Consider the following 24,924-nt stretch of genomic DNA (forward strand, 5'->3'; position numbering starts at 1 on the left):
TCTAAGGTGGCCTCTCTACAACAAATTAATTAATACGAATGAGAATTGGGCACCCATATTGGTTTGGCTCATTTTAAATTACCCCCATCATTTTAGTTATGTGGAGGTTTGTAAAGGTCAAGTGACAAATTTTGATTTCTACTTTCACAAAGGAAAACTGCATTGGGCAGGGATCAAAATGGGCGCCTCGGCCAAATTTTGTCGGGACAGCTAAAAGTTACGACACAGGTGACAGGTTGGTGTGCTGTTCTGACACACCATACCCCATCTGGGCCAGTTCTTCTTGCTATCGTCGTCCTCGTCGCGCCATTCGTCGTCGTTTCTTCAAGCTCCGGCGATTCTGCGATCGCCCCTACCTTCCGGGCCTTCCCCCTTTTTCTTTTGTCCACCTCTCGTGATAATGGGGATATATCTGCAGGCATGACGGCAGGGATAAATGCGTGTGAGGGAAGAGAGGACCCGCGGCCGGCATGGCGAGGTCGCTGGAGTAGGGAGTGCAACACTGTGCTGTTGTCCAGGCTTCTCTACGCCTTTTCTAGATAAATTTCAGCAGACACCACCACACTTTATACGCACGCACGCAAGCAAGCACACGGGCGCGTACACACACAGAGATGGCTTCAGAAACCGGCTTGGCCTCCCTTCTTCAGGCGGACTATTCCAACCGCAGCAGCGCGTATTCTGCCCTCGCAGACGAGCTCCCACCGTCACCGCACGGGAATTCGAGCGACGTCCAGCTAAGAGACGCCCTCTACAGGCCTGGCCACACCGCCGAGCTCGGCAAATCAGAGGCTTATCCACCTAGAGCTCGGGATGCCGTAGAAGCAGGTATCGATTCCCACTTCCTCCCGACGGATCCCTGTGCAAATCTCTCTCTCTCTCTCTCTCTCTCTCTTTCACAGTGTGTGTGCGCGCTACTGCAAATTTATTGATAGCATTCCCTGGTGACATTTCGTGCCGCCCAGCTTCCAGAAGACGCCACCTGGCCTCTTGGCTTCAACGCATGATTGGGTCCATGAATATCCCCCATGACCCTTCTGAAGAGGACTTGCGCCTCAGCTTGCAAGACGGGACCGTGCTTTGCAGTCTCCTCAACAAAGTCAATCCCGGAATCATACCCTGCCAGGTATTCGTCTGTATCTAACATCCAACCCATTCAAAGGTTACCATCCCTCTATTCATGTGAAGTTTTCAGACCTATGCAGACATCACCGCGTTTTTGATAGCTTTGCTTATATGCTGCATGCAGAAGGAGAATTCTTCCCAGAGCTCATCACCTTCTAGAGACAATGTAAGGAAGTTTCTCTCTGCCGTAGCAGACATGAAGCTGCCCCTGTTTGAAGTCCTGGATTTAGAGCAGGTGCAATTTCCTGTCCCCCTGAGTCTTTTGGTGGAAACACTGGTTTTGTACATGCATATTCATATTTGGATGTGTCCTAGAATGGCGTGATTGTTTTGTGGAATGTTTGCTATGTCTGAAATTGCACATGTTTGTGCATACAAAGTTCCATTCTTTGTTATATATTTTGAAAAGCTAGCAAGTCTTGGAAGCTGGGGGTTCCACTTCTTTGACCTGGGTAAATTTGCATGTATGCACACTGATGTGTGCATACTCAAAGAACATACGTAATGTATATAAATCTGCATTTGAGGACACACACACACACAAAAAAAAAAAAAAAAAACCTTACTAAGTTGCTTTTTGCACTTGTTGTAATAGACTTCTGAGCTCTCATGTTGCTTCCTCAGGGCAGTTATTCATCATCGTCATGTGAAAGGATCATGGATTGCCTTCTTTCCCTGAAATTTTATTATGAGTGGAAGCAAGGCAAAAATCCCAGTGTTTGGAGACACGATGGATCTCTACATTCTCTTGGCAGTGTGAGGACAATGACCCAAAATGTTTTGGCTCCACCTTTGGATGACAGCGTGAAATCTAATGGTCACCCAGGGAGTGGAACCCAGAAAAGCCCTTATCAGCCTCGAAAGAGATGGGTTATCCCAGAATATGACAGTGTTGGTGAGGCAAATATGCCGATTGCAGCTGAATCTACAATGTTCTCGCCGCAGAATGTGAATATTTTATATCACATGAATGCCATACAAAAGTCAAATGGGCAGGATTCACATCTGACTGATGAAAATTATGTTCCTAGTTCTGGCCAACCTGGAACAGGTGAGAGCTGTGTTTTTTGTTTTTTTGTAATCAGTGTTTCAAATGGAGAATGAGGCTATTACTGAATCACCACGAGCAAGTTGTGATTGCGTAAAGGGACACAATGCAAACTTGTCCTGTTCTTTCATCAATTAATCACAAATTGTTTTCAGGTTTAACTTCAACTCATATACATCACATCAGTCAGAAGTTTCGTGAAATTTTGCGGCTGAAAGCAAGGCAGGATTCGACATCTATTGAACACTCGGCAGTACTGAACAGTCTAGATGTAAGAAATTGAATTTTGTTTGCAATCTGTTACTGTACAATGCTCAGATGTCGGTTATATGGTAAAGTTGGTATGTTTGAGACTATAAATGGTTTACTAACAGTGGTGAGGTTTTCAGAATTTTCCATCACAATCACTCTCAGGCCTTGTTACTGCTGTACTTGGGGATAAACAAGAGGAGGTTGCAGGAGTAAGTCCATGTTTTGCTTGTGAAAGTTTTCTTGTAACATAGTGCAGTTTGAACACGCCACGAACTCTTTGTTTGAAGCTTTTATTGAGACAGTGTTGCATGGAAGCAGCTCACCAACACTTTTTTTTTAGTTGTAATGTTCCAACCAACTTAGAGTTTCATGCACTTATTGTGCTCAGCTTGTGGAGTATATGTTGAAAAAGGTGATGGAAGAGTTTGAGCGGCGGCTTGTTACCCAGAATGAGCAAGTCATGAAGGTAATCAAGAGGTCCCTTTTTCACAATCTTTTCAAGAGGAATGTTGTCTTGACGACTTGATGCTTAAATTATGCCTCTATTCCATATAAAACAGCTCAAGAACACATTGAAGGAGCACCTGTTGCGGGAAGACAAGCTTGCCTCGAGGGCAAAAGTGTTGGAGACTTTGGCAGCAGGCACAGGAGAAGAGGTTAAGGTAAAAGGCTTAACCTGGGTGGGAGCAAGTTCTTCTATTTATTATGCGCCTTAACAGAGCCACCCACTGTGCTACTGCTCCATTTGCTGACTAAAAAACATTAGCTCTTTATTTTTTGTTAGTGTGCTCCTGCAAGCGATTTTTATGATCATGGATTTTAAAGGGGAGCCTTTACAACTTCTACTGCTTTTTCTGAATGCGGGCTGACACAAATCCTCTTTTTTTTAATGCAGATTGTTTCAAGCCAACTTCAGAAGATGAAGGTAAGCTTGCCTTGCCATCAGATAATATTCTAGATATTGTATCCTTTGTTTGCTTTGTGTTTGTGAGAATGCTCGCACACATGCATGCTTAGGTAGGCATGCCATGCTTATGTGTATGGGTGTGGTCTTGAATGATTAGGTGAGAATTGTCGAGGCAGGTAGCTAATTGTAGAAGCATGAGATAATGTGTTGTGAAGAAACTTTCCCTAAAGGCATTGAAGGTAGTACACAACATATGAGTTACATGCACAGGTAAGTATGCTGAGTCCTAACTGTGCCACCTATAGTGGATTTTGTCAGGTAGTTAATTGCACAAACATAAAGAAAATAGAAAACATGTCCCTGAAATGCATTAGACAGGGGTAGACAGCAGCCACACAGTTTAGGGTAAGATTCCTGCTCCATCCTATCCCCCCTCTTCTTCGAGGAGGTTACTTCTGAGGAAGAGTAATTTCCTCCTCACTTTATCGACAAACCTGTTCTAAGAAGCCTCCTCTCAAGGATGGACCTTCCCTTAAGAAACCTCCTTTTTTTAAGATTCTATGTTATTTGCTGTGTTATTACGACTGATGATATGCTTTGTTGGTGTACTTGCTTTGCGAGACATCTCATCAAGGATATAAACCCCCGTTGGAAACCCCTTTCCTCCCTCCTCAGGTTTCCAACCTCAATGAAGGTTCTGAAAAGACCCATTCCCACTTTTAAGTTTTTGATTCCGACTTCAAGCCCTCTTTAAATGTAGTTCACCTTGAGGCTTGTATAGGCGTAGTAGCTCTCTCCTTAGGACCAAGATGTTACTTATGATAAGTAGAATTCTGGCTCCTTCTGGTATGATATTATTTGTACATTTCTCTTATGATTTGCCAGCTATAATGGATTGATATACACAGATGCAACTTCTTCACAAACTTTACTAGAGCTTTCTCGTGCAACTGTTTATATTTGACCTCTAGCCCATTATGCTCACAAGCATCTGGGAGATGCGTGTTGCATGAGAAAACACTAGATAAGTTTGTGAAAAAGCTGGTTTTGCATGTGTATATCAAAGCTTTGTAGCAGGCAAGTGAGTAATTACTGAAGCCAGCTTGTTAATCCCTTCTAGCCTGAGCAGCATATTCAACAATCTATGGGGTTACTTTTGCTTTCGGATATAATAAGCACTTCTTGTATCTCTTCTCGTATGTAGTTCGGTGAGGCTTCAGCAAGCTTATGTCAAGCTTATCTTATTGTAGATAGAGAAAAGGCAAGCTGAAGAGGACAAAAGGGGCAAAGAGGTTTTGATGGAAAAATTGTTAAAGGAAAGAGAGGAACGTGAAGCTCTGGTGGAGGATTTAAAGAAAGAGCTAGAACTAGTTAAAAAAGTGGATCAGGAACACTTTGAACAGTTGGAGCTTGAGAAACATGAAGTGGAGCAAACGTTGCTAGGAAAGCTAAATGAGCGTGAAGTTCTATTGGAAGAATCGAAAAGGAAAGTGCAGGAGCTTGAGGCAGTTTCAGCAGTTGAGATGAATGCTCTCAAAAGAAAGGATGAGCAGTATCAGTCTTTTGTTGTTTTGCAGCTACAGTCTTTCCAGGTAGACATGGAGGACCATAGATCGTTTAGAGTGGTAAAGCTGCTCTAGTCTTTCAAACAATTCTGATTTTACCTGTGCTTTCAGAATACAAAAAGCGCATTGCTTGCTATCAAGCGAGATGTTCTCTGTATGCAAGATGCATGGCAAGAAGAATTAGAAAACCTTGGTAAGGGAAACTCAATCTTTTTGATTCAAAGATGTTGTTTAATGCCAGTATCTGACAAACAATTCTGAACGCAAGCTTTCTATCATACATTTGTGATTGTTTTCATCATTTAACTGACCTGCTATATCACATGGACTCAGAGGAACAACTTCATGGATTAGTACATGCAGCCTCAGGTTATCATAAGGTTCTCGCAGAGAATCGGCAGCTGTACAATGAAGTTCAGGATCTGAAAGGTGAGTTGTTTTGTGACAAGAGAGCTAAAGGTCAAGCTAGTGGGAACTGGTTATTTATCTGCAGTGTGACTTAGGAATATCCAGTCATGATAGCATATCATTGTATATTGATTTGTGCCCATGAATCATTATTTCACTTGGCTTGCCAGGGAACATTAGAGTCTATTGTAGGGTTAGGCCTTTCCTGCCGGGACAGGCCACGAAACACAGCACTGTGGAGTTCATAGGAGAGAATGGTGACATGTTGATTTGTAATCCTCTCAAACCCCAAGGGAAGGATGGCCACAAGATGTTCAACTTTAATAAAGTTTTTCGATCTTCTGCCACCCAAGGTAACTCAAGTTCTTAATATTTCAAAAGCTTTTTCGTCAGCAGTCCATGGTTTCCAAGGACATTATATGCCAATGCTACTGTGTTGCCAAGTAATGTAGATTCTGCAGTCCTTTTGTTGCATCTGATGTATGCCTTTGAGGTTGCAGAGGAAGTTTTCTTGGACACTCGGCCTTTAATCAGGTCAGTTTTGGATGGTTTTAACGTCTGCATATTTGCCTATGGTCAAACAGGGTCGGGGAAGACTTACACAATGGTTAGTGTTTTCAACCACATTCCGAGTAACAGAGATTGAGTTGTGAATTGCAAAGCCCTTATCACTTTTTAATGGTTTTCCAGAGTGGACCAAGCAGCCTATCCCGGCAAGATTGGGGTGTGAATTATCGAGCTCTTGATGACCTTTTTCATATATCTCAGAGTAGGAAGGATGTCATCAGCTATGAAGTGGGTGTCCAAATGATTGAAATCTATAATGAGCAAGTGCGCGATCTCCTATTTATAGATAGTTCAAACAGAAGATATCCTTTTTGTAGATAAAATATTCATTTGGGCAAAATTTGTTAGAGAATCAATTGTCACTTAATAATTCCCTAGCCTTTGGCCAATCTTGGTGTTTGCATACTCTTTTCTTAAAGAGCTCATATATCCATGCTAGTTTTGTGTAGTGGAGCTTCATAGCTCTAGTAGGTGTTACAAAATGCTGCTAGTAAGCATAGCATGATGATGCCGTGAGTATATAACATGCACGTTCCTAAAAGGTGAATTTGGGCATGTTCCTAGATTCATCTAGGTATATAATTCAGCTGTATTAGGGGACATGCAGATTTCACATTGTGAAGTTTTCGTCCGAGTTGCGGCCAATTGATATTGTGCTAATTCTTTCTATCTTTAGTAGTGCATTTACCCTATCAACTACTTATTTGCTGTACTAATTCTTTCTATTTGCTACTTCCCTCAATGCTAGGCTTCATTATGGTTGAGTTTGCCCTGCATCATGGGAGGTTTGACAGTACAAAGGGCTTTGTGTGAATATATGCTCTTATGTGTGTGTGTGTGTGTGTGTGTGGAGTGCATATGTGAGAGCATATCTTGCCCTATCAACTACTTATTTGCTGTACTAATTCTTTCTAATTGCTACTTCCCTCAGTGCTAGGCTTCATTATGGCTGAGTTTGCCCTGCATCACTGGAGGTTTGAGAGAAACTCAGTACGAAGGGCTTTGTGTGAATATATGCTCTTATGTGTGTGTGTGTGTGTGTGTGGAGTGCGTGTGTGAGAGCATATCTTGATACATAATTCTACACCCACTATTGGGCACTGATGACTTTAGTGGGGATGTCGTAGTATCTAGTCCATACTATGCATAATGGAGTTGATAGTTATATAGTCTTGTGGGTTGACTACCATGAGTATATAACATGCACGTTCCTAAAAGGTGAATCTGGGCATGTTTATGGATTCATCCAGGTATATAGCATGATGATGCCACTCTAACAACTTGTCTCCCTTAATTGTCATACGCTGGAGATACGAAACAATTCCCAGCTGAATGGTCTTAACGTACCTGATGCTAGTATGCTGCCTGTGAATTCCACCACAGACGTTTTCAAACTTATGAAGATTGGTCAAAAAAACAGAGCCATCGGGGCCACGGCATTGAATGAACACAGCAGCCGCTCGCATAGGTGTGTGTGCAGTCATATTGTTTTTAATATAAAAAACATACACCATGTGACTGAAAGGAAAATGGCTAAGTTCTTATTTTGGAGAGAGGAAAACATGCTTATCTTCCTTTATAGATTAACAATGATGTTACATTGTTGCAGTGTGTTGACAGTGCATGTACGGGGTATGGAACTGGCCTCAGGTTCTGTCTTGCATGGATGTCTCCATCTTGTGGACCTTGCTGGAAGCGAAAGAGTGGATCGATCAGAAGCAACAGGAGATAGGTTGAAAGAGGCTCAGCACATCAACAGGTCTCTTTCTGCTTTAGGAGATGTTGTCTCTGCTCTTGCCCAGAAGAGTGCCCATGTGCCTTATCGGAACAGCAAACTCACTCAGCTGCTTCAAGATTCACTAGGTTCATTTCCTTTGGCTGCAGTCTTTTAGCATTTCAATTGGCTTTTGACTATGGCATTGATGGGCTTGCTTGTCTTACCAACACCTATTTTTCTGCTGTATGTGAATTTGGTTCCTTAGGCGGGCAGGCAAAGACACTTATGTTTGTGCATATAAGCCCAGATGTAGATTCATATGGGGAAACAATAAGCACATTAAAGTTTGCAGAGAGAGTTGCATCGGTTGAGCTCGGTGCTGCACGAAGCAATAAAGAGAGCAGGGAATTGCGTGATCTAAAAGAACAGGTATGTCTTTTTTTTCTCCTTTTCGAGTGCCTTCAAAACAAAATTGTTGGGGAATCTTGATCCATATGATGTAAAACACAGTCAAATAGTTTGATACAGAGGCTACTCCTTTGAGCTGCAAATGCTAGGATTGTGGACATGGTCAATCTGGCTGTGGGGGCAAACTCGTGCCAATAAGATGTTCAAATTGCTGTTGGCTTTTGCAGGTTGCCATGCTAAAAGAGGTGATATCCAAAAAAGATACTGAAATTGATCGACTTCAAACGATGAAAGCAAGCAGTAACGAAAATATGTCGGCCGTTGAGAAGTCAAAGGCGAAGTTAACAAGTGGTCTCCCATTCCCGAAATCTATAGCAGAAGCACAGGAACTAAAAATACGGAGGCAAACAGTTGATATGACAGGGTACAAGGAGGTAAATTTCAGAATCCTTGATAGTTGTGAACACACCCCTAGCACATTTCCACCTATAGGTTTTATAACTAAGCTTCCAAACACTCCTATGTGTGGACAGGATAATGTGTCATCAGTTCAGCGTGTGTGTGTGATTTCTATGGGTCAAAAGATAAGGCTTCAAGTGTACAAAAGCCTGTACTTAGTGAAGGTTCAATACATCAATCAAATCATCATTGAGTCGTGCACACTTCTTTCTTGCCAGCTCGCCATCTCTCTCTCTCTCTCTCTCTCTCTCTCTCTCTCTCTCTTCCAGACAGTGACATACCTCCATTGCATCAGTGAGGTGGATCCCCAAAAGTACCCAAGGCTTGCCCTGGAGTCCTGGAGGCAGCTAGCACCAAATACACAGTTGCCTTCATTGTTATTACATAACTATCCACTAATCCCATTTATTGGTGGTATTAATCACTTTATTATGCCTTGAGACAACATATGAACCTTAGACACTTGACATTAGCTTTGTGTGCAAGATTATGAATGATTATCCCAAGATTTGATAGAGATTTAGTTGGATTAAGTGACCTTAATTTGCCGGTAAATCTCTATTACCAATCTACTAATTCATGCGACTAGTGTGATTAATCACTTCAAAACCAAGTGAAATCTTGCACTTACAATGCCACAAGCTTGCTTAAGCCTTTCAATGCCTTCCTTCCACTTAGAATGATCGTGAATGACACACCAGGTAAGTGACCTTGATGCTGCCTTGATTTAGAACCCTTGTAGCTTGCTTCTAGATGGTGTTAAAGACGACTCTTCTTCTTCACTTGCAGCCCCTCAAAGCTCCATTGGTGAAGCCTTGCACTTTTGCAACTTGAAGATAGCCTCCATTTAGTTGTCGAAGAAGTCCTCCAAGATATACCCAATGATGAGCTCTCTTCCCACCTCTCAATCCCTTGTGTGAATAAGCTTCACAATGTTCCACTCAAACAACTCTCACCATGAGTTTAGTGACTAATTTCTCTCTCATTGACCTGAAAGCCTCAAAAACAAAACAACATGATAATTAAGAGATTTATACACAATTATCTCCCCATTGATTACCGTCCCTCACAAGAGACAATGACAACCCAAGACACTCAAAAACCTCACGCACTATTCCACACAAATAATGAGCAACTAAAACACTATGGCTTTGATACCAATTGTTGGAAATGAGGGCTACACAAGCTAGATATTAATCATTTAGATTAAACATGATTTCTACAATGTAATAGCTTGTACTAGACTCTTGATTGAGCTAGAATGAGTTTGCAAATAGAGAGTCCATAACATAATGCTTAGCCACGCCAATAGCAATAGGGAAAACACCAGTGGAGGCATATAGCTTGTAGTGGGACATATGCTAGAGAAGCTCCTATCCAAGTGACGTGTGGTTTTCAGTGTGCCTTCGCAAACAAAGCAATAGGGGAATCATATTGCACGATCCTCTTCTGCACCCCACAACAATGTATTGTGAGTCTATTGCTATCTGCCGCTGGTAGCCGTTTGAAGGCCTTCCAAGGTCTTTCTACCATCTCTGCCTCCTGCCAACTCTATACGAAGGAACAGTCTGATTCCTATTGTGTTGAAAGGATTTAAACTGAGCAAAGGTATAAAGTCTCTTCACAATCACATCCTGCTATATGTCTTCATTCTTATGCATCAAAAACAGTACGCTAATGTATCAAAGTTCTTTGGAATTTAGTTTCCCTACCTCTGAAGTTTGGTAGGTGTTTTTGTTGGTGAAATCAGTCTTGCCCTAGGAGATCATCTAATGGATGGCCCCTTAAGACACACTGTTTGTATGGTGCGAACTGTGGTTTGAGCTGAACATGTTTCTAAAGAGTTTGGTCTATCTTTCCAAAGGCACCGTAGCACTTATGGTGTACTTCAATCATTTTGACCTTGTGCAGAAGCGGCTGATGGGAAGGCTATTCCGTGATTCTGCACCACAGGATATCGAAACTGTCTCCTTCCCAGTATCATCAACAGATCTGAAAGTATTGCACAGTAGAGGAGGCAAAGAAGCTCCAAAGATGGCCTGGGATGGAGCCTCAAATAACAGGATGAAAGAACTGGATGCTGGCATGGGACAGACTAAACAGAAAGGAGATTACGATGTAGCAGCGGAGTCTGAAGCTTTCTCAAAGCAATGGAGGGATAGGCTACAAAATAGCACGGATTCTTCTCTTTTTGGAACTGCATCTGTAGATGACATATCCTACACTTGGGATTCCTTTCATGCTGAAAAAAAAGATTTGCAACATTCTATACCAGACTCAGTAGTAACTTCTCCACGTTTTAGAAGTGTGATAGAGAAAGATAGGTATTCACAGGCAATGGTGCTGCGGGAATCATTAATGCAGGAGTCTTCAGATACTCTCAGTAGGAGTGTGTCTGAGCCTGTTGAAGCAGACACACCTAGAAAGGGCTTGTTTGTATCCAATAGCATGCAAAGCAAGTTTGAGGTTGAGCATGACAGACTGCAAGAAAAAGAGTTGGAAACAACGAGCGAGCTCTCAGATGGAGACACTTCCCAAGCAGGGTCAGAAGCTTCTTTGTCAAGCATGGTGGAGCAGAAGAATTTTATAAGGAAAGGAGATTCAGGATCAGAGAAGACCCGAAGTCAAAGGTAACATGCTGCTCGTGTTCACACAAATAGTCAGTGCCACAATTTTGCTTATAGATGATCTAAGCTGTATCATTATCGTAGGAAAGTATCTATTTCAGACTTTCCCCGTCCATCAAGGGGTGAATGGAAGTCATTAAACAGTGGGCAAACCCATGCTCCTGCAAGACGGTTCTCAACCACCATTACACCTGCTTTGGGATCAGAACACTCATCTTCAAAAAGGCCACGTTCTTTTTCGGTAAAGCAAACAGCAGATGGAGGGGCACCTTCTTGTAAGTACAAGTTCGAGGATTGATTGAACCTTGTGGTTTAAAAGTTTGTTTGCAATCCAAACGTTTTTAAAAGCTAGGGAGTGAGTGGGATTTCTAGTTTTATTCTTGGTGGGGTGATGTCTTAACTTTCTTTAAACACACTTGATTTAAGCAAGAGAAGATGCATCTGTTGACTATAATGAATAATATATCTTGTCCAGTCACAATCAATGGTGAAATTGGTATTCCGCATGTTCCTTTTATCTCCAGCATGCGGGTGACCAGAGTTGTTCAGGTTAATGTTCCTCGCACCAAGTTTTGTCCTCCACAAAATTCCCAATAGAGTAGTGGTCCTCATAGGGTGGTATTAACTTGCTAGTTGTCATTTGCTTATGGTCAATCATGTGCATGAGCTTTCTCAGGACATTTTTAAGTCTGTGCCAGGCAGGAAGCAGAGAGCATGGAGAAAATCTTACAGAAAGGCCACCAAACACTAGCACCATCGAGACATTAAGTTTTAAATGTTCTTAGATAGTTATGTCATCCACCGGATTGACACAAACTTTGATGGATACCGAAGTTAATGGGGTTGTTTCTCTAAGTCGATTCAGATGAGGCCTAGTCCCAGTTTCTAAGGCAGGAGGTTCAGTAGAAGATCCTTGAAGGCAAGATGATGAAAAGTTTTACCGAAAGGACCTAACATTGCTGACGAATCAACAAGCTAAGCAAGTGGGGTTCACGTGCACCCTGCACTTTGGTACCACATGGACATATCTGTACGGTCAAATGCACAGCTTGAGTCACCTTTTGAGGTTTATTGATGAGTACTAAGCATTTTGTGAGCCCCGGTCCAATGACGATTTGCCATTTGCCGTCAGGTTGGGTTGCAGGTACAGCCCCTCACTGCGGGTGTCAGACTTCCATGCAAGAAGCTCTAGATCTCTAATTCAAGCCTCATGCAAAAAACGTGAGAGAGAAATGCAACTATGCTCCATTGGCATCCATACACAAACATTGTGTGTGCCAAGACCGAGACATAGGAGCATAATGACTAGTATTTGGATCTTGAGTAAGTGAAAGAGAGCTTAAACGAGCTCTTACTGCAATTTTGCTTCTTGCATTTGAGTACAACCTTCGTATGGTTGATGTCCACGCTTCCAGGGATCCATTTTCACTCTAGGTTGAAAGTAGGGTTTTTGTAAATTAGGGTTTTCAGCAAGTATTCGGACTCCAAAATTGGGGCTTTTGGGTGCAAAAGATGCCCAAAGCAGAGGGCTATAGTTGTACTATGGTTGCCTCAAAATTAGGGTTTTTGACACAATTAGGGTCTCTGTAAATTAGGGTTTACAGAAAATTTGGGGACGATATAATACTTAGGAGGCTCCATATTCATGAATTGAAGAGGAATTTTGCAAATTGTTGATCATATGGAGACTATATAAGTAGAAGACAAGGTTCAAAATCTTACACGCATAGATGCAATGTAAGAAAGCACCATGTAACAGTTTCTATTTCATTTAGCTACTAACCCATGGTACGATATTCTGGATATTGGCGTGGATCAATATGCCTAGCCTACATAACCAGCCTACTGGCTCTTGGTGTTGACAACAAATCCTTGGCCATGCCAATCCATCTTATGGAACTTGTCCATAAGCCCAAAGCGCTAAGAATGTCCAAATAGTGACATCCTCCCCTCCTTCTAAACAATTGACTACAATTGAAGTGATTCAAGGTATGCTTGAAGGAGTTGCTGATACTCTTGAAAGTAAGCTTCATCCATCCACTTTGCATCCATGGAAGAATAATTCTTGAATTTCACAAGATAGCATCTTTGTAACTTGTCACCTACAAGTTTACGCTCTTTATGAAAGACAATTTGTTCGAGTTGCAAAACCTCTTTCAGCTCATCCACTTCCGGTGGATCCTCTAGGGTTCCACAGGTGGAGGTCCCACATACTTGTGCAAGAGGCTCACATGGAATGCATTGTGTATCTTCCAATGATCCGGTAAAGCAAGCCGGAAAGCCACATCATTTATCTTTTTGATCACTTTGAAGGGTCCATAATACCTGGTAGAGAGCTTAGGGCATGCTCCCTTCTTACCAGGTCTCTTACTAAGCTTAGGTTTCTCAAATTTCAGTAATACCAAATCAGTTTCTTTGATATCCAATTGTCTTCTATGCTTGTCAGCAGCCTTCTTATGCTTTGCTTGAGAACGTTCAATGGTCGTCCGAACCCGTGCAAAGGCAATATCAAGGTCCCTTACGTACTCATCGGTAGCAAAAATCTCATCCTTCGTGTGGCAATACCACTTTGCCATATGTGATCTCAAAAAGAGCCTTGCCTGTAGAAGCATGTACCATATTATTGTATGGAAATTTCACTAGTGGTAGATACTTTTCCCAAGAAGATTTTTGATCTGCCACATAGCATTTAAGCAAATCCAATACAGCTGAATTTGTGGCTTCACTTTGTCCATCTGTTTGAGGGTAATAAGCTAATGAAAAATTCACCTTGGTGTCCATGTTATCAAATAGAGCTCTCCAAAAGAGGCTCGTTGTTGTGGGATCTCTATCCCCCACAATTGACTTAGGCATACCATGATGCTTAAACACCTTGGACATAAAGAGTTTGACCATATGCCCAGCTTTTATGGTCTTCCTGATAGGTATGAAATGTGCTTGCTTGCTAAACATGTCCACAATGGTCCAAATTGCATCATTACCATATTGTGTACGAGGAAGATCCATAATTAAATCCATTGTAATGCTTTCCGATGTGGCTGGTTAGGAATAGGCAAAGGCTGAAGTAAACTAGGGACCTTTTGCCTATCAAATTTTACCTTTTGACAGGTGATACATGTACGAACAAAAGTTTCTCCCTCTTTCCTCATGTCTGGCCAAAAGAAATATTTTTCAATCATTTGTGTAGTGAGAAATATTCCTCTGTCCTGCATATGGAGGTGCATGACATTTATCCAAAACTTTTGGCCTTAAGTCTTTTACCACACACAGGCAATTATCCTTCATACGATAGCCATCTTTAACCATGTAAGATGGATGTGCATGACTAGCCATCAAATCAGCCCGTATATTCCCAAAATCAAGATCCAAATGTTACATTTCTCACATACTAGACAAGTCCCGATGGAGGCAATCGAAATTGCATGGCTTTCTTGATAATGCATTGGCCACTACATTTTTCTTGCCGGGAGTATGCAAAATCTGAAAATGAAACATTGAGAGAAAATTGGCCATCCTCATTTGCTTTTCGGAGAGTTTAGTTTGCGTAAGAAAGTATCGCAAACTTTGATGGTTGGTTTTGACCACAAATTCAACTCCCAATAAGTGGTGTTTTCACACTGTAAGTGCATGAACAACGGCAAATAATTCCTTCTCATAAATGTCAAGTATAAGCTTGGCATCACGCAATCTCTTGCATTCATATGGAATTGCATGTCTCTCTTGATTTAGGACAGCACCAATACAATTGCCACATGCGTCACATTCAACAATGAATGGCTTATGCAAAACGGGTATGATCAAGACTGGCCTAGTAATAATGGCATTCTTGAGTCCAAAATCATTAATTTCAGCTTTCGTCCATTTGAGCATAGTACGTTTCTTGGTCAATTCATGCAATGAAAAAGCAATCATTTGCAAAATGGAAGATAAAGCTCCTGTATGATGAGCATAAACCAAGAAATTTGCGTATTTCATGTATGGATTTGCCAATCTTTGATGGCTTGCATCTTTGCGGGATCCATTCTCATACCATCTTTTGAGATTATATGTCCCAAATAGTGAATCTCCGAAAGGAAAAATTCACTCTTTTTGCCATTTATTATAAGTTTATGTTGCCTCAATTATGTTGAGATATCGAGCTCATCTAGTGAGGCGGTGGACACTGATGACGGATAGGCCCCACACTTACACCACTGGCATGGTTAGTAAGATCATGGGTGATATGTGGCCAGTGGGATGACAGGCTGTGTGACAGCCATTCTAGAGACTGGCATAGTTATAGCGCCAGCTCATTTAGTTGGGTTCACACTATAGAGAACCCTAGTATGTATTTGGTTGAGTACCTTTTCATATGGTGTGTACTCTTATATTTGTATATGGTGTGTTGAGTGTTGTGTGAAGAAGAAGAAGATTTTCAGCCTCTCACCTTGTGTGTTCTCTTTTAGGGTTTTGTGAGTGTGTGTGTGCTTGCAAGAGTTCAAGCTCTCTTCTCCCCTGTATCTTTTCATGGTATCAGAGCGTGGTTCATGCTAAGGGCTGAGCTGCAAGCAAGAGAAGCACAGGAAGCGGTACGAGGGTAAGAGCTTGGTAAGAGCTTCATCTACTCTTCCCTATTTGTGTTGGCGACTACACCCTTGTCGGGAGCTCTACGGGAGGCACCGGGAAACAATCTCTGATTGAGGAGCTTTCTTTGCGGGAGTAAAGCTATAGGGTAACTATAGCGTCCTATCGGGTAAAAATTTTCGGGCCGAAAACGCGTTTCGGGCGCATTAGGACCTCCGTTTTTCGGAAAGCAGGTCATCTCGAGCACTGCGGGTAAGTCATCGACTCTATGCAGAACTCTGTTTAAGAACTGCAGGAAGACAGATTGGTTGTGCAGACATTGTGTGTGCTGCAAGGAGGTCAAATAGTTGCCATTGGGTGTATGTATGCACATTGAGGTCACTGGTTGTGACATTTGAGTGTAGTATAGTACCGCTGCAGAAAATATAGCAGTTATGCAGGACAAACCAGAGTGCTGTTTCTGGTAAATTTGTGTATCTGGCAAGATGTCAAATGATGGCATAAACCAGATTGTTGCTGAGAAGCTTGACAGGAACAACTTCCATGCTTGGAGGTTCAGGTTGACAAATTTTCTAATGGGAAAGGGTTACTTGGACTACATAGAAGGTGAGCATGAAAAGGCACCGGAGATACCGGAGATCAATCCGACTGCTCTGCAGATGTGAAAGAGTTCAAGGATTGGAACCAAGGAGCCAGAAAAGTTATGTATTGTCTCTCTATCAGTATACAGGACACCATGATTGGACACATACAGGATGCCAAGTCCCCCAAGGAGGCGTGGGACACCTTGGTAAAACTCTATGAAACGAATACCAAGGCACGAAAGATACAGTTGAAGAATGAACTTCATACTGTGGAGAAAAAGAGTATGTATGTGAATGACTATGCATTAAAGATCAAGGGTATTGTGGAATCCCTTGCATCTATTGGCGTTTCAGTAGATGATGATGATAAGGTGGAAGTTTGTCTACGTGGTCTCGGACCACAATATAAGGCGTTCAAGACGTCTATTCAGACTCGGGAAAACATTTCCAATTTCACAGATTTGGTGTCTATGTTGATTATAGAGAAGAGAAGAGCTTGGGTGAAGACCAACAGTCTTCACAAAACAAAAACAGTTCAGAGCAACAGGCCTTCTACACAAGTTCAGGAAGAGGACGAGCTAGAGGAGGCCGTGGACACGGCCAAGGAGGTGGCCGAACAAGTAATTAAAATTATGGCCAGCAGCAGCAACAACAGTCCCAGAATTCACAACAACAACAACAACACGCAGGTGGAAGAGGCCAATTCAGAGGCAGGGGGAGTCAAAGAGGTCGTGGAAATTGGCAAAGGCAGTATAATGATACACGTGGATGCTTTTATTGTGGTAAGCCTGGACATGTGCAGGCAGATTGTTATAAGAAGCAGGCTGACATGTAAAATGGAAAATTGCAGCAAAACAACTATGCATCCTCGAGCAGAAACAATGAGGATAATGAAAGGTTGTTTGTTATGCAGCATGTCGTTAATGCCATGTCTGAAAATGTTGAAGCAGCACATAAAGATGATGTATGGTACGTTGATTTAGGTGCTTCGAACCACATGACAAGTCATGGAGAGTGGTTCAAGGAGATGAAAAACCTTGAAAGACCAGGTTTTGTGGAAACAGGGGATGACACTGCTCATCTAATTGCCCATGTTGAAGATGTGCCATTGTCTATGCAGGATGGCAAAGTGAAGTACCTTGTAGATGTACTTCATGTTCCGAACATAACAAAGAATTTGGCTTCAATTGGCCAGATGATTGAGCAGGGTTTGCAGGTTGGGTTTAATCTTGATGGTTGTTATGTTGAAGACTTTAAAGATAAGTGCAGGTTGGTTACAAAAGGCAACAGAGTGGGCAGAATGTTTACATTGAATGTAAATACGCCTGAAGTGAGTGCTGTGATGTTTGCAAATGGTTCTGGAATTGTTGCAGACACAGACATTTGGCATAAAAGAATTGGATATGTGAATGTGCAGAGAATGAAGTCTATGTAGACTAAAGGAATTGTGACAGGGTTGCCAAAGTTTAAGGTTGAAGGTATGCAGAAAATATGTGAAGCATGCCAATTTGGAAAGCAAACAAAGCATGTATTTTCACGTGACAGAAATGTGAGCAGAAATGCACTAGATGTTGTGCATTCAGATGTATGGGGTCCTACGAAGACCATGTCTATGGGAGGCTGCAGGTATTATGTGACATTTATTGATGACCACACAAGGAAAGTGTGGGTATTCTTCATGAAGGAGAAGGGTGAGGTATATACTCATTTTCAAAATTTCAGAGTTATGGTTGAAAAGCAAACAGGGAAACATGTAAAGTGCCGTCAGATAGAGGGAGAGAGTACTTCTCCAATGAGTTCTCTGAATTTTTGAAGAAGAATGGTATTCAGAGACAGTTTACTTGTAGATACACTCCGCAACAAAATGGAGTTGCTGAGCGGAAAAACAGGCACATTGCTAAGATTGCACGAGCATTGATGGGAGAGAAGAATATGCCGCATAGCTATTGGGCTGAGGCTGTTTCTACAGCAGTTTACATCATGAACAGGACTCCAACTGCAGCCATACATGATGTAACTCCAGAGGAGAGGTTTCTTGGCAAAAAACCTGATTTGTCTCATCTGAAAGCCTTTGGATACATTGCATATGTGCATGTGCCAGATGAGCTGCCAGATGAGCTGAGAACTAAGCTGGATCCAAAAGCTGAAAAATGTGTGTTTATTCGGTATTCCCTTGAGCAAAAGGGATACAGGTGTTATAACCTTGCTACACGTGAGTTGAGGGTAAGCAGGGATGTTGTTTTTGATGAGATGAGCAGCTGGTATGTTGCTGGAAAAGAAGCTGTTGGGACTGATGTGAGTGGAAATGTCGTTGCACAGAATGCAAGTCAGCAATCACAGTCTATGAGTGGATCAAGAGAGTCCTCATCTAGTGGTTCAGTTGATAGACCATGGAGTGGCAGGTTGCGTTATAATACCAGTCATGCAAATGTGATTAGTACATCACATAAAGGCAAAGAGAAAGTGATTGAGCCCCTTAGTATGCCTGACATTTCTGCAGGGCATTCTCATGTTGATGGAGAGGCTAGTGGCTCAAAGATGAGCCTTGATGAGGATCTTGGGATACCAACTATGAGAACACCTGGTGTAAAGAAGGCTATGGAAGCCATGAATGCAAAGCTGCGAAGATCTGGGAGAGTGAAGAATCCTGTGCAGAGGTTTACCTATGATGGTTATGTGGCACATCACTATGCATACATGGTAAAAGTTGTCCAGGTTGTAGAGCCCACATGCTTTGATGAGGTTGTTTTTTTTTTCCCATGAAAAGATCCTTTCATTAGTTATAAAAAGAAAAAAGCCACTGGGCTACAAACTCTCTCTTGCTCATAAGAAGGCAGAGCAGAGATCCAATCAAGGCAGCTAGGGAGACTCTCCCTAGGTGCAGAAAAGTACAAATAATTGAGAGGCTATATCATACAATAGGAGGGGGAAAAATCCAAACAGGTGGTCTTTAGTGCCAGCGAGGGATACCCGCGTGTAGAGTATAGAAAGGGCCGCTGTGCCAAGTGGTGTGGAAGGCCTGGCGTCGCAAGATCGCTCGATCCGAGTCGCCCCGGATGCGGTCATACTGCCCTCGTAGGGTGTGAATCAACTCCTGCTAGATAGCCCGAACAGTCTCTGCTGGCGGCTCCAGTCTCCCCTCAAAGACCTTGAAACAACGGGCTCTCCAGGTGAACCATATGGTGAGGTTGCTGAGGAGCTCCCATCGTAAATCCCTCTCCTGTGTCCAGCCGGCTATTGAGAAATCCGGTGAAGGAACAAGGCGAGGCTGGCCCCCAATGAATCTGATGGCCTGGCTGGCCTGCTCCGTCTCGTATCCCAGAGCTGGCCTTGACGAAGTCAACCAAGCAGCGGCTCCCCACGTATACATTCCCTCTGGAGAGAGGGGGGCCAAAATGCGCAGAATCCTCAGCCAAATCTGTTGCGCATGTGGACAGTCCCATAGGCAATGTCATTGTGTCTCCAATGGGTGGCCGCATCGGACGCAGGTCGGCGGAAGGCCACTGTAGACAAGCCAGGTGCCAACTGCATAGCCCGTGTGGGCAACCAGCCACTGGAAAGCCGAGATCCTGCGTGCCTGTCTGCTAGCCCAGAGCCTGGTCCAAAAATCCTCCAGGAACTCCTGTGAGAGTCCCTGTAGCCACCAATGCTCCGATGCAGCTGGAGAGACCGTTCTCCTCGCAGTCAAAATATGCCTCCCCAACCGAACAGTGTACTGGAAAAAGGTGATCTCTGTGGCCTCGGGGGACGCATAAGGATCATGCCACTCGTACTCGCTAGGGCCCCACTGGAGCCGAGCCAAGGGACGCGTAGCATATGCCCATATGCACCAATCAGAGTCCACATCTACAGGGTCTGGATCAATATGCCACTTCCGAGAAGCGGCGGCCACTACCCGTACCCTCTGAAAGATGCACTCTGCAACCAAAGGCGACTCCGCCTCCACTCTCTGAAGTCTGCCCTCATCTTGTATCTCATAGTAGAGGCATCTACCATCCTTAGTGCAAGCTCTGACAGCAATCAGGATCTCCAACTGTGTAAAGGATCCCATCCACCGTGGGGCCGCTGGCTCAAAAGGCGTGAACCACTCCTCAGTGAGAGCCTCTTGAACGTCATCCCTCATAATCAGCCCCCCTCTGAAGTGACTCAGCCTCTCCGCCTGGATCTCCTCCGGGAGACTGCAAAAGGCCTGCCAATCTCCAAAACTGCGTGCTGGGCCTGCCGCCAATGGTCCCCAGGCTAGACGAGGCTGAGAACCCAGCATGACCCTGCCCTGTGCTGCGTACCGCGGGGCTCCAGATGAGCGGCTGTCTGGCCCGCTCCTCCTCACAAGTGGGAGGTCTCTGAGAAAGCCCCGGTCTTAGCAACTCCCAAGCTCGCAGGATACTCAAGGCAAATCTGTCCTCCCATCCTCTACTGAGGCCTGTCCTCCTCATCTCTGTGAAGATCCACCGTATCTCTGGTGCCCAAGTGCCCCCTGTTGGGGGAGCTCTAGCCTGCAACCGTTGAAAAAGAAGCTCCTTCCAAGGCTTAGCGCCTGGAAGCAGCCCCCGAACAATAAGCTTCCCCAACAAGGCTCTACTCTGATCAGCTGGATCTATAATGCCTAAGCCCCCCCTGGACCAGCGGAAGAGTAATAACTGCCCAAGCAACCTTAGCCTGGGCCAGCTGACCATCCCGCCCAGACCAAAGAAAGTTCCTGATGAGCCTGTGTACCTTGCTGATGCAAGAGCTCGAGAAAATCCAACAAGTCGTGATATACCACATAGTTGCTAAAAGCACCTGATTTGTCACCACCACCCTCCCAGCCAAGGAAAGCCGAGCTGTACTCCAATATAAAAGCTTCTTCTGAATGCTCAGAAGAAGCGGGGCGATCTGCTGCTCAGGTGACAAATCAAGTCCAATCTGGCATCCCAGATACGGCACTGCTGTGCCTGGAGGAATCCATCTAAAACCCGGGTCTGGGCTCCATGCCGGAGCGGGGGCGCTACTGATCCAAAAAGCCACTGTCTTGCGCCAATTGATCAATGCTCCCAAAGCCACACCAAAAACCTGTAGAGATTGCTCTGCCCTCTGTAGATTGGCCTCCTGGCCATGCAAAAACAATCCCGTGTTATCAGCAAACTCAGAATCAAGCAAGTCCTCACCCCAGACTGGAAGCTGGAGTCCTCTCAAACCAACCTCCTCTGCTGTCAGATACATGCTCATAGCCTGTGCAAAGAAAAGCAAAAGGAACGGAGCGAGAGGGCATCCCTGACGGATTGATCTGGTCAGCTCAAAACTCGGCCTCCGTCCTCCTGCCATCAACACTTGGCTAACGAGTTGTGGAATATAGAGCCGCCACCCCTCGAATCCAGTCTGGCTCAAAACCCAAACCCAGTCGACTCTATCGTATGCCTTCTCAAAATCGAGAAGCATAACGACCAAGTCCTCGCCGAGAAATCTAGCTGGGGCCGTCGCCTCCCAGAACGTGAAAATGTTGTCAAGGATACTACGCTCCTTGACAAATCCTCTGTGGGTAGCATGAATCAAATCCCCAAGGAAGGGCTGGATCCTCAAGCTCAAGGCCTTGGCTAGGACCTTGTAGATAGTATTGAGGATCGTAATAGGCCTTCACTGCCGAATATCATCTGACACTCCCTCTCCCTTGGGGATAAGAAAGATCAAGCCCTCTGAAAAACTCTGTGGCATCACCCCAGTGTCCAAAACATGCTGAAAACCCCTGCGGAGGCCTGGCCCCAAAAGGTTCCAATAGCGCATAAAAAAGGCAGGCGTCAATCCATCCTCCCCAGGGCAACTATGACGCGGGAGGGCCCTCAAAGCCTCACCAAGCTCATCCTCTGAAAGGGGCTCACCCAAAGCTGTGCGCATATGATCTGTGACCCTCCTCTGCACATGGGCCCACACAGTCTGTCTGCAAGCATCACGTGCCTCCGTGGTTGGCTCCGCTGAAAGCAGGTCTCTGTAGAACTCAGTGGCAATAGCTCTAATCTCCTCGGGCTCAGTGGCTAACGATCCATCTTGCGTCCTGAGCTGGCGTACTCCTGCTCGAGCATGGCGGGGTCCGGTGATCTCAAAAAACCCCCCAATCACTCTATCACCAAGCTGAGTCCACTGAGAGGCCTGGCGATGATAGTAAAACTTGTGTCTCTGCTCCTCTGCCTCTCTAACCTCCTGGCGTGCCTGGCTCAGCTGGGATGCCACCCACTCACACGTAGGCTGCTGCTCCTGAATGCGCTGGAGCGAAGCAAGGCTACGTCTCAAGTGACGCTCCCGCTCTCTCGTGTGTCTTCCAGCCGTGTCAAGGCTGTAGCGTGCAAAAAAGAGCTGAGCTCGATGAGCCCCTGGGCACACTGGCCTGCTGCATCTAGGTCAGAGTTCTGGCTATCCTGCAATATCCTCTCAATGTCCTCAAAAAGACTGGGGTCTGTAAGTATCCTCACTGGGGTCTGTAAGTATTCTTTCTGGGATCCTCAACTGCAAGCTGGTCTCTCGTGTCCTCTCAAGAGAGTCAAAATAACTGGCACATGGTCTGAGAAAGAGGTGCCAGCGAGAATGCCAACAGAGCCACCACCCTCCCCGAACCTGTCGCCCACATAGAAGCTATCAATCCGTGATAAATTAGTCCCTCCCTGCCAGCGATCCGACCGAGAAAAACTAAGACTGTCCTGAGAACGGGAGAAAGCCTCATGCTGCCATGCATTAGTGATCCACAGTGTCATACAAAATCGCTCCCAAGCTTCAAGCTCCGTACCGTGCACTGTAACATAACTGCCTCCCACCCTATCGGCCGGGTCCTCAAGCATGTTGAAGTCTCCCCCAACACACCATCTGTAACAAGGGTCCAAAACTCTGCTCTGGCACTAGCATGATTGGGTGCATAGACATTGAGCACACCAATGTGCTCATCGTGCATTCTCAGAATAACATACTACGCTCTACCAGGCATAGTGACCCCGCGATCCACAATGGCCTGCCGCCATGCATCCGCAATGACCATACATACTCCTCCCTGCCCACCCAAGGGGCCAAAACTTGCTGACCAAAAAGTGTTCCATCTACCAGGCATCACCGAACCATATCTCCGAATCCTGCTCTCACTCAAATGGTGCTCCTGCATCATCAGAATATCAATACTGCCCCCAACCAGGCATCTCTGAAGCTCCTGCCTCAAGCAACCACGATAACGTACATAGTGTGCACCGCCAAGGCCTTGTACATTCCATGAGATGATCCTCATGGATGACCTACTGAGGTGGAGGCTGTCTCAGCCATACGGCAGGCCTTCGCAAGCGGCTTGGATGGAGAGTAATCCCCATCCGAGCGACTACAAATCTGCCCACCCGGTGTGCTACAAGAGTCTCGGACCAGGCGCCGGTGGTTGTGTCCCATAGCGATTGCCTCCCGCTCGGAGAAAGAATCCTCATGTATGCATACATAGCCACGGTCTTGCGCTAGGTCTGCCACTATGCGAACCACCAAGTGTCGATTCCCGGAGGCATCCGCACTCCCGGTATCAAAGAAATGTGCCAACTCCCAGAGTCGGCCTACCATGTCTGTAATCTCCAAGTCGCTCACATGGTGAGAAAACTCAACTGCCTGTGTCTGCAAAATACTAAGAGCACGATCCAGAGTCCACTCCCGGTCCTCGCGAGTGCCGCAAAGAGGGAAGGAGAAGGCCACCGCTGAATCAAGTGCCTCCTCCCCTCGGGCTGGAAGTATCACCACATGAACTCTGATAGGTGCTGGCTCATGGGGGCCCTCCGCTCCAAATAGGCGTGTAAAGAAGTAGTCGAAAGCCTCCGAGCGCTGTCTAGTGTCGAGACTACTCAGCCGACTGCGGATAGAGGATATCCGTGAAGCACAATCGGCATGGTAGGTCTCCTCTGCGGTACACGAGCAAGGTCGGTGCTCAGTGCCCGTCGGACTGCAGGTGAGCGCCAAGGCACTGCCAGTGCCTCCTGGGGAGCTGAGACGAGCGGAGGGGGAGGAGGGGGGGAGAAGGGGGCGGAGAAGGAGACACTGAAAATGCGGGAGCGAGAACGGGAGGAGGCGAGGGCGGAAGCGAGGCGGGAGGGGGGGACGGGGGAGGGGGGGGTGGAGGTGAAGGGGGGGTGCTGGCATCTCCTGATCCTCAGTCTGCGCTGGGGTCTCCTCCTGGAGGGGAGCAAAGCTGTTCCTCACTGAAACCCAATGATGTTGAGGCTGTGTCTGCTGCTACGTCGGTCTCTAGGCCCTGTCCATGCTGCCAATCAGAGGTCTCTGTGGGCTGAGCAGGTGTCTCGGAGGCTGCTTGCCGAGCCGCATCTGTGGACGGGCCATCGGAGGTCTGCTGCTGCGGTGAAGGTCGGGGTCTCCTGCGAGGGCAGGCCTTGGCCAGGTGGCCGACCTGCCTGCATATAAAACACTAGTTCGGGAGCCTCGAAAACTCCACTCTGTGATCGATCCATCCCCCCCCTATCCTAGGTAACTGAATGACCTTCGGAAGGGAGATGTCAGGAACCAAAACTCTGACCGAAGGAAGGCCAGCTGCTCTAGCCACCACTGAAGCTGCTGTGGGGCCAGTCTCAAGCACCGAGCCCACCAATGATCCTGTCTTGGAAAGGAGCGGAAGATACTCGCGGCGAAGTCCAGGAAAGCAAACTGTGACATGGATGGAATAGGCGCTCTCCTTGCTAGGCCGCTGCTGGGTCG

General features: G+C 45.2%; 1 protein-coding gene across 5 annotated transcripts in view; it reads left to right on the forward strand.

Moving 5' to 3' along the window:
• Nucleotides 1–203: 203 nt before the first annotated feature.
• The window catches only part of LOC147614567 (kinesin-like protein KIN-14C), a 29,444-nt gene continuing 4,723 nt past the window's right edge, over nt 204–24,924 (forward strand). For 2 of the 5 annotated variants that reach the window (XR_015263149.1, XM_086781119.1), the window contains exons 1-21: nt 204–828; nt 966–1,126; nt 1,250–1,360; nt 1,750–2,176; nt 2,329–2,444; nt 2,563–2,634; nt 2,814–2,891; nt 2,986–3,087; nt 3,321–3,350; nt 4,583–4,924; nt 5,009–5,090; nt 5,231–5,326; nt 5,476–5,658; nt 5,806–5,912; nt 5,996–6,174; nt 7,176–7,340; nt 7,482–7,735; nt 7,855–8,018; nt 8,225–8,431; nt 10,368–11,086; nt 11,168–11,358. Coding sequence is in view for 3 of the 5 variants with exons in the window: in XM_086781119.1 (XP_086637245.1) it covers nt 615–828; nt 966–1,126; nt 1,250–1,360; nt 1,750–2,176; nt 2,329–2,444; nt 2,563–2,634; nt 2,814–2,891; nt 2,986–3,087; nt 3,321–3,350; nt 4,583–4,924; nt 5,009–5,090; nt 5,231–5,326; nt 5,476–5,658; nt 5,806–5,912; nt 5,996–6,174; nt 7,176–7,340; nt 7,482–7,735; nt 7,855–8,018; nt 8,225–8,431; nt 10,368–11,086; nt 11,168–11,358 (4,000 nt within the window). In the remaining 2 variants the exon portion in view is untranslated. The remainder of the gene's footprint in view (nt 829–965; nt 1,127–1,249; nt 1,361–1,749; nt 2,177–2,328; nt 2,445–2,562; nt 2,635–2,813; nt 2,892–2,985; nt 3,088–3,320; nt 3,351–4,582; nt 4,925–5,008; nt 5,091–5,230; nt 5,327–5,475; nt 5,659–5,805; nt 5,913–5,995; nt 6,175–7,175; nt 7,341–7,481; nt 7,736–7,854; nt 8,019–8,224; nt 8,432–10,367; nt 11,087–11,167; nt 11,359–24,924) is intronic. The other 3 variants (XR_015263150.1, XM_086781120.1, XM_086781121.1) reach the window with 3 other exon arrangements.

This window comes from Cibotium barometz, chromosome 42, assembly GCF_041138505.1.
Source record: "Cibotium barometz isolate CiBa-2024 chromosome 42, ASM4113850v1, whole genome shotgun sequence".
In the NCBI taxonomy this organism is placed as follows: Eukaryota; Viridiplantae; Streptophyta; class Polypodiopsida; order Cyatheales; family Cibotiaceae; genus Cibotium; species Cibotium barometz.